Here is a 9,737-nt window from a genome sequence, read left to right on the forward strand (position 1 = left end):
AAAATGATTACATAAAACAATCTTGATGATGCAGTTCTTGCCATACACTTATTACACTTACATATGAACACACACACACGCACAACACACACGACAGACAAACATCTTCTATTTGATTAAGAGAAGTGGCTAGTCCTGGAGCCTCTGTGATGACAGGGTGGACGAGGTGGAGAGGGTGGAGGGCAAGGTTGGGATGTAGGGTGTGACCTTTTGGGAATACATTGTAATTTCTGTTTGACTTTTTTGCCTTTTAATTTCTTTAACAATTGGTTTAGTATATGGTGCAATTGCTTCTACAGTACTGCAATTTTATGCTGTATACTTTTACTTTATTGTAGTGCATACTTTTACTTTATTGTAGTGCATGTATCCAATAATAGAAGACAAAAAGAAACAGTCAGCCTGCCACGAAGTTCACCAAAAATTTTAGGCAGATGACATCATTTGACATCATAAAAATTCTCAAGGGTTGTGAATAGGACTATGTCATTTGATGTCACCGGATTTTCCTAAATGAACAATAATTTTTAATTTTGGCCTTTAGTGTGACTGAAGAAAATTATTGTTTTCCCACTTTGAAACTTCTTTACAAGTTGGCATAAATTTTCTTTCAGAATTGAGGATGAATGTGAGAAGTAGTCTTTACACCAGAGCAACTAAAAACCACGAACACGAATACGGTGAAGAAACATATCTGCCTGACGAGGATGAGTATTCCCGTACTTGTAAAACTTGTGGCCATACGTACACATATGACAAGTTGTAACCTACTCTAATTTGAGATTCTATGCAAAAACATTAAAATTCATTAGACCACAAGCATTCCTTATCTGGTAGAGAGCAATTGTATCACTGTACATTCTGTTTTTAATGGTAATCTTGCATTGTGTAAGTATTACCTTTCAGTTTAAGCAAAACAGTGTCACACATCAAAAACTGGAGAGCTTCAATTCTTTTTGATATTGAACAGTGGAACACACTTCCTGGTAGTGTTACAGATGTTGGTGCTGTTAAGTTAAAGAGAGGTTGTAATAGCACCATGCTCAGTTTTTTCAGTTTGTGTAATTAAATACTTTTATGTGCTACAGTATTTCTTTATGTATTTTTTTTATTTATATACTATTTATTTTTATCAATCATATTCTAATGAATTATGGTATACAGTACTCTTTATTTTACCTCTTCTCATTCTCACTAATGAGCTTGCTATGCTGAGGAAATTCAATGTTGCTTCTATAAAACTGTGTTCATGTGAGTAATATTAATTGTAGTCTCACCTGAAAGTAGAAGATGAGACAAGACCTCTTATATGAGGATTTGCCCCATCATTAATTAAGAATAATATTAGTGATAATGCAGATTAAGAAAATATGAAAGATTAAAATCTAAGGAAAATCCGAACAATTAAAAACCACTCCACATAACTAGAAACTGAGGAGAGAATTTATGACCTAGCTGTTGTTTAGTATTGTATATGCATGTTGTTATTGTTTTTGTTTTTATTATTATTAGTGTTATTATTGATTGATTGCTGTTTATGCTGCTGCATGTAGTCCTAGAGGTGCTGTGATCTTCTTAGGCTATTCGATGGTGTTGGCTGGGTTACCCCCTAGCTGTGTGACTGGTATGATGATCAGCTAAGGTAAGATGACAAAATCTGGTGTTTTCTCTCTCTCCTTCTCCGCTCTCTCTCTCTCTGTCACGCTCTTGTCAGTGTTTGGCGCAAGATTCGGTGCCAGCTGATTCATGTATTTGTATTGAAGCTTGGTATTTTTTCCAGAGTATTTAATGCTTCAAGAAGGACTGTCATCAGCTGTCTGGTCCTTGATCTATGATTTCTGTGCTTTTTATTATCTCTTTTGGATTTTTTATTATAATTTTGCTTGTCATGATTAAAGACTGCCCTTTTCTGAAGGTGGTATGAGAGACACTGAGAGAGTTTGTCAGTAGTCATCTTGATATATGAGTGGTGGCATCCTTCCTTTGGTTATGTGAACTCATATATTACACTGCTTCTCTTCAAAGATATGTCCAGGGGTGCCAGGTTTGTCTTGAGAATTAGATGATTGGTCTTAATATTCTTGTCGTAAATTATAAGATTAATCTTCAACCAACACCAATAATGACCAAAGTTGTTTTATAAAATTCTACCATTGGAATTTTATGCCCTAAAAATACTTGGAAGATGAGAAGACACTCAGGAAAATACAGTAATGAATGTAAATGTCTTCCCTCTTCTGTTGAAGGAGATAAGATTTAAGTTTAGTATTCTGACAGGAATGCAAACCTATGCCTTTGTAAATGGAGTTGCTCGTGCAAGGCTTGCTTTGGCTGTCTTGATTCAAAAACAAAATCCTACCACCCAGGCCTATGACCTGTCACAACCTCATGCGGTCTATCTCTCCCACTGTTTTCACAACCTTCAGAGGACCTGGTTGTCTTTTGACTGTCTTATTTTAGTAGCTGAGATTTCTCTTTTGCATGCCACGTGTACTGGATATTCCTGTGTTTTCCATTGCATACAGCTACTCCTTTGTGCTTGTACCTTTCCAGTAGCCAAGTTAATGAAGAATTAATCAAATTTTTTTATATTTTTGGGCATGTGGTTATTAGTGTGCTGTCTTTGTTCATGGTGTGCAAACCTAAAGACCCAGACGAGAAGAGCTAATTATAAGCACGAAAATTATTGACTAGGCACCAGACTGCCAATGCCTGTGCCTTCTCAAGGACTACATTTTGGAAAAAAAAGCCAAGCATATACACAGTAAAAGAAACTAAATATCTCCCCACTATTATAAGGAGAAAAAATATAAGAAATCATGTGGTGCCCAAGTTTAACGGGAGAGAGAGGGCAGCGAAGGAGAGAGAGAAAACACGAGGTGTCATCATTCACTTGAGTGGAATCTCATACCAGTCACACCAGTAAGGGGTACCCCAGCTAACATCCCTCCGGCCAACACCATCGAGTAGGCTAGAAAGATTACAATGCCCTTCTTGGAATATGCACCAAGAAGGCACCTTTATCACCTGTAGAGGGCATATTTACTGCGAGATTGGAGTGGCAATGGGATCCCCTCAAGGGGTCCTGTTCAGTAATTTCTACATTGGTTGTCTCAGGGAAAAGGGGTTTTAAGTAGATCCTTAGCCCTCCCTAATACAACCATTATATTGAAGACACCTTCAAAAGAGAGGACAGTGAAGAGGATCTGAAAATATTAAGAAGATAGGAAAATATTAAGAACTTTTTATTTTTAAAAAATACTCTGTTCTACGCTTCACTTGCAAATGCAGTGTTGATACCCTCCCCTTCCTGGATGTCCATGTACTGCAGACTTCGACGATTTTACAACCGTGGTCTATTTAAAGCCTATGAACTCGGGCCTCTGCCTTAATGGCTCCAGCAAATGTCCTGTCAGGCATAAAAGTTCTGGGGTGGATGCCTTCATCCATTGTGCCCTCACACACTGTTCCACATGGAGGGAAACCACATAGGAGATCAAAACAGTAGCACAAATGCCGATGATTGCCAATATCTCAAATGTCTTGATTGAATGGCAAACCTAGATATCCATTCACAACAAAAGTGGAATTGTAAAAATATTATAAGAATTTTATTCACCAAAAATACTTGAGGACGAGAAGGCACCAGGAAAGTAATAAATGAAGATATCACCCTTAATGTATGAGGAGGTATGATTAATCTTATGATTTGCCATAAAAATATGAACTAGCCATCTACTTCTCAAGAACGACCCAGTACCCCCGAGACATCTTTGAAGAGAAGTAGTGTCATAATCGCTCTCTCTGCCGCCTTTGAAAAGGAACCATTTTTAATCATTGCAGACAGAACCATAATAAAAGGCCCAAGAGAGAAGAGCTGATAAAAAGCACAACAAATACAGGCCAAGGACTATATATACTAGAAAAAGAAGCCTAGCATCAACACAGGAAAAAATTAAATATCTCCCCACTAATTATAAGGAAAACTATAAGAAATCAGTCAACTGCCTAAGCTGATGCCAAATACCAACGAGAGAGAGAGAGAGAGAGAGAGAGAGAGAGAGAGAGAGAGAGAGAGAGAGAGAGAGAGAGAGAGAACACCCGATGTCATCATCTTACCTGAACAGACTATCAGATCAGTCCTATCAGTAAGTGGTACCCCAGCCAACACCATCAAATAGGCCAAGAAGATTGCAATTCCTATGGGCCCAGATGAAGCAGCATCACCCTGCGACCAATTAAAACTTGGAATACCAGTTGACCCGCCAATTGTAGACAGCCCGCTTGCTGTACTGTATATACTCGTACAGTACCTGTGTAACATGTATCTTTTCACTCTTCTTTCACTTTTGGTGAAAAAGGTTGTTAGATCCAGAAATTAAATGCTTTAGAAATAGCTTTTCATTATTATTATTTTATTATTATTATTATTATTATTATTCTTATTATTATTACAGGCAGTCCCAGGTTTACTTTTCCGGTTACGAAAATTCATCAGGTTGTTAGATACAGAAATTAAATGGCTTTAAAAATAGCTAATCATATTTGAAGGTTTTTTGATTAAAACTTATTATTATTTTTCATTATTATTTTTGATTTTCGACAATTTTTCCGTCTTATTTTCGGTTATTATTATTATTATTATTAAAACATTTAAATGGAACAAACTTGAAAGCTCAAGGACTTGGACAGCAAACTTTACAGAATAGAAGTTTTATAATATATTAAAAAGAAAAAACACTGAAGAAACTAAATAAAAAGGCAAATAAACACCTATTTATTTATAAAATGGATGCGCAAATCAGAGCTGCGTGGTGCCTTCAGTTAGTAGTATTTTTTTTTAACTGATGAACATCTGCATCAGTAATACTGCCAGAAAGACCTCTCCACAGTTTTATAGTGAAGGGAAGGAAAGACTTACGGTACTGGGTAGTGTGAAAATATGGCTTATCAGTAGAATGTGGATACTGTTGCTCTGTAAAGGGAGTAACACTCATTTTCATAGTGCAGGCACTAAAGCCAGTGATGGAAGTTATCAGCTGAAACAGAGCTTAAGGAATATGACTAAGTTATCTGTGGGCAGTAGTATAATTCATAATTAAATATATACCATTACTGTACTCTAAAAATTTAAATACTAATTACACCAGTCATAAATACAGTAAATGAAAAGGATGTAGGAAAATTGCTGACATCTATATAGAACATTATTCCTGTAAAGTAAAAATCTGTAAATTATTTGAATAATTTTATAAATACAAAAATTGGGATATTTAGTTCTTGTCCCATTTTTGTATTTATTAAATTATATTCAAATAATTTACAGATTTTTACTTTACAGTAATAAATACGCTACTGCACTGTGAATAGTTGATTTAATGAGTCAAGGTTTTCATTACAGAACTGACTTGGAATTCAACAATTGTGTAGAAGTAGTTATGGTTCTCTTCCTCTTTACGACTATATTTTGGTGTCAGAAAATGTATTTTTTTGTAGAAAGTTTTACACGCTCAACCCTTAAAAATCTGTACGGGTTTGGGCCTTCATGGATTTTTGCAGCTGTATAATAAGCTGGCCCATTGTATAATGATAAGACATAACTATTTTTCATTGGTTATCTCCCAGTGAAGTTATTAATGAGTGAGGACAAGAATATAAAGTATTACATTAGATTTTCATTCAAAAGAAATTAAATTACAGTACTATATATTGATTTTAAGGGGGGAAGAGAGCAAGCTATGATATAAACAGTTTTTGCTCGGTTATCTCCCACTGGTGTATCAGTAATGCTAAATTAATACAAAAAGAAGAAATGGATATTTATTCACAAGTAATTAGAAAATTGAGTTTATAAGAAAGAGAAGCAGTGTAAGATACTGAAAATTTTTTAGTTTTTTCTGTTACAAGACCTATTACCTATAGACTTCTGTGCTCCTCTTTATCTTAAAACTGTGGGATTGATTCATGGTGGCCCCTTTTCATTAGCTTAGGACAAGTTAATTTAATCATATGTTAGGTTGGGACTGAAACAACTAGAATTGTTTACTATAATTAGACACTAAATAGCAAACTGTTTTTACTTTTTAACAGTGTATTTATACTATATTTATTATTTTAGAATGATTAATAATTAAAATTTTAATTGAAAACCTAAATTCATATTGGTTGATGTTTTACATCAGATTTTTATCTCAATTTTTTTCTCTTTATTGTATTGTGTGTCTTCATAAAACACTAGATCTTTGAAGTCGATTGTATTTTTTCTGGCCTCTGAATTTAAGAGGCTCAGTTACCTTATGAGAGTTTAGAAGTTCTGAAAGAATCCACTATCACAGAAGATCTGTAATAATGAGATCTTGATTGGATTAATTAATTTTTTATTGTATTTTGTGCTTTTAGGTTTGCTGTGCTGTTTTTGCATTAACTAAAAATTTAGATGAAAGTTGATGCTTACCATTTTCAGGGTAAGCTGTCTGTCTCGGCATTTTGCTACCCTATATTAGGATTATTGTAAAGTTTTATTTTCTCATAAAGAGTCATCAAAATCAAGTGTATGGAAAACTTTCTCATTTTACGTACAAATTGTATTTAATTTCAGAACAAGGTGTTGATGGTTTATCTCAGTTATGGAAAGTGTAGGACATTAATGGTTTCTTTCATCACTGCTCTATCAAAGATATATTGCCCTCATTTGCACTCTCAAATGTCCCCAGACTCAGTCATTTGCTGGCTAGGCAGAAGAAGAGTGAGCACTCACACATGCACCCTCTGGAACCACAGGTAAAATACAGTACCACAATCTTCCATACCATTAGAGATTGTAGCACTGGTAACAATTCTCACTGAATTTTCCTTCAATTATTTTTTTGTTTGGTAGCATTGAGTAATTCAGTCATTGGTAGTCATTAATTCTTCTTTACTGTTTTCATTGTTAATTCACCACCTTCTTTCAGCTTTTACCATGTTCATTTGCAACTCAAATTAAAGTGTTATCTTTGATACTTCAGGGTGTGGTCAGTAATAATTCTTCCTTTAACAAAGTGTTTATAATATTCTCTGAATTTTTCTGATAGTTTTTGTATTTTGTATTACCTTCTGAGGATTTTATTAGTTTGCTTGCCAGCTATAGCTAAAGACTTGTTATCCACTCAGCAGCAAGAGGTAAGTTTTATAGCACTACCTTTATATGTATATTGTATGTGAAGTAACTGTACAAAGTTAAGGTTTGTCCTGCTTTGGTGTTATTTCTTTGAGTGAGTGGTATTACCATGTTTGTGGACATGAAATGAACACCAATTTGGGGAGCATATATGCGTGAAAAATACCTTTTTTTTCCCAAATCTTCAAAGTTCTTCCCACTATAGTTAATGTTAAAGCTTCATATCAACCAGTATTCCAATTCAGTGTTACTGTAAATGAAAAGAACTGGAAAGCCTATATTGTTAAAGATAAGTCGTCAACCTTTCACAAAATATTTTTTTTATTTAGATTTTTTAATTATATTAATGGCCTTGCCTAAAGCAATAACTGACATAAACCCAGCCTACCATCTTTTGTTTTCTTCTTTCACTCTACCTTTATTAGTGTTCATATCTGATACTGCAATTTTAAGCATATTTTATATGTTACACCATTATTATGTATGTGTATAAATAACATTTATCACTATAGCATCTCAACACATCTTAGGCACTTGAACTAATGCAGTTGAATGTTATGAATAAACTTAAACAATCATATACATGTTTGTTTAACTCTCTCTCTCTCTCTCTCTCTCTCTCTCTCTCTCTCTCTCTCTCTCTCTCTCTCTCTCTCTCTCTCTCTCTCTCTCTCTCTCTCATGTCTGAGGATGAGATCTGGTAACCCTAACCCTCTGAAAGGCCCCTGAATGGTGGTACAGTATAACTCAATAAGTCACAGCCATGGTCTTGTTCAAAATTGATACCCTGCTGTGTACTTTAGAAATCTTGGTTTGCTGGCTGTCACCAGAATATTACCTTGCAACTAGTTGACAGAATCTGCTTTACTAAAAGTAAACTGTCAAAAAGCATTAGCTACTGGTATTGCGATTGCAGCTGGATTTTATGTATGATTCGTTACTACTAAAAAATTGTAAGCTTTCCTATAAGGTTAGACTTGTTCACTTTACCTTCATCTTATAAGTAACTCTAGAACAAGTATCTTATATGCCAAGAAATATGGTGTATATATTTTTTGTGTTTTTGGTTGTTCTTGAGAGTCTGTGGTGGTATTATTTGCTTGGGTAATTTTAGGTAAGAGTTGGTATCATTTTGATATATCTTGTGGTTAATGCATTTGTTTTTGTATATATGAATTAAACCTAACGTAAGTGTTTTATGCCTTTCTTTTTATATCACATATTCTGTATTTAGTGTACTCGGTATGCTGCTCAGTGTTTTGTGTGGTTTTGCAGGTATATTATGTGTTTTTGTGATAGTTTTGTTGTATCTCCAAGTAGTGTATTTTTTTATGTATTGTTCATTATGCCAATTTGTTTTGCATATTTCTGATTAGCATATTTTTGCTATTTATTGTTTATTATGCTAAAAAAAACTTATCAAGGCATTCCAATTAGGCCTTGTTTTGCCATGATGTCCTTGCTTGACTTGGACCTTCACCTGCTGTGGAGGCTCTCTTGTGTCTTTGCTGTACCCATTCTCAGCTGTGAGGTGGGTCTTAAAGGTTTGTCTGCTCTGTGTTTTCTTTATGAGAGGAGGAGGTCCAAATAGGTCTAGACAGGAAAAGGTTCTGATACTGATCTGTCTGATTGAGTTTTCTGTTTTCACAAGAGGAGCGTTTTACAAACCTTTTGTCAGTACTGTCATAGAAGAAGGTTCTCAGCCAAACTTCCCAAGGTTTCATACAACCCCAAGGTTTTCCCAAGAAGCAACCACAGGGATTACAGACCTTGACCACAACATTTACAAATCCAGTGGGAGCTGATTTTGTAGTTTGTCCAGTGAGAATGATTCTGATTCAGTTGACTTCACTGTTCCAGTAAGTGTGGAATTTCTCGTGTTTCTCCATTCTGTCTGCTATCAGTGGCTAAAAGTTTGCCTCTTGCTGGCATTTAAGTTTCAAGACATAGTTGTTAGAGCATCAGTTAAGCTGAGTTTGATCCAATGTTTCAAGAAAGAGATTCCTGAAGGACTTTAAATCCTCCAAAGTAGGATTTGACACTGGTTCTTAAGTCTCTCTCAAGTTCCTGTATAGCTTTAAGAAGGATCAGTGAGCTGTATAAACATATAAGCAAGGTTAATCAAGTAAGAAGATGGTTATTGATTTGTTTTTTGTTTATTACTCTGTCTTTGTGGCAAAAAATTAGTCGTCTATCAGTCAAAACTGTACTACCACACCTTTTCACTTTTTCCTTCTTTTCCTCAGCTATAAATATAAAAGGTAACATTACTATTACTTTTTTTAAACCTTGCAGCTTAAAATTTTGTCTGAGCTTTGGTCTCTTGGTTGACAAAAGTTCTCCCAAATCAATAGACTTTGTTTTTCTTGGTTAAATTGATATTCAGGGCTATATATGATTGGTATGGTCTAAGGTTAAACTAGCTGAATTTTAAAACAAAGTAAGTTTTTATATAAGTAACTTACCCAGTAATTACATACCTTTAGGCAGTGTTTTGAAGAGAAGGTACAACATAGCAAAGAGCTTCAATTTGTTTCTGCCAGCTGTGGTTGAAGGACTGTGGTTGGCAGCAGCTTGA

At 34.9% G+C, this 9,737-nt stretch overlaps 1 protein-coding gene across 2 annotated transcripts in view; it reads left to right on the forward strand.

The window, feature by feature from the left end:
• Xpac (DNA repair protein complementing XP-A cells homolog Xpac) overlaps positions 1-9,421 on the forward strand; it is a 77,101-nt gene extending 67,680 nt beyond the window's left edge. The window contains exon 7 of one of the 2 annotated variants that reach the window (XM_067128972.1): positions 6,599-9,421. In XM_067128972.1, the coding sequence (XP_066985073.1) occupies positions 6,599-6,639 (41 nt within the window). In that variant the 3' untranslated portion in view covers positions 6,640-9,421. Of the gene's footprint in view, positions 1-614; positions 4,111-6,598 lie in introns of those variants that run through there. The other variant, XM_067128971.1, reaches the window with a different exon arrangement.
• The last annotated feature ends 316 nt before the right edge of the window (positions 9,422-9,737 follow it).

Source organism: Macrobrachium rosenbergii, chromosome 27 (genome assembly GCF_040412425.1).
Source record: "Macrobrachium rosenbergii isolate ZJJX-2024 chromosome 27, ASM4041242v1, whole genome shotgun sequence".
Lineage (NCBI taxonomy): Eukaryota > Metazoa > Arthropoda > Malacostraca > Decapoda > Palaemonidae > Macrobrachium > Macrobrachium rosenbergii.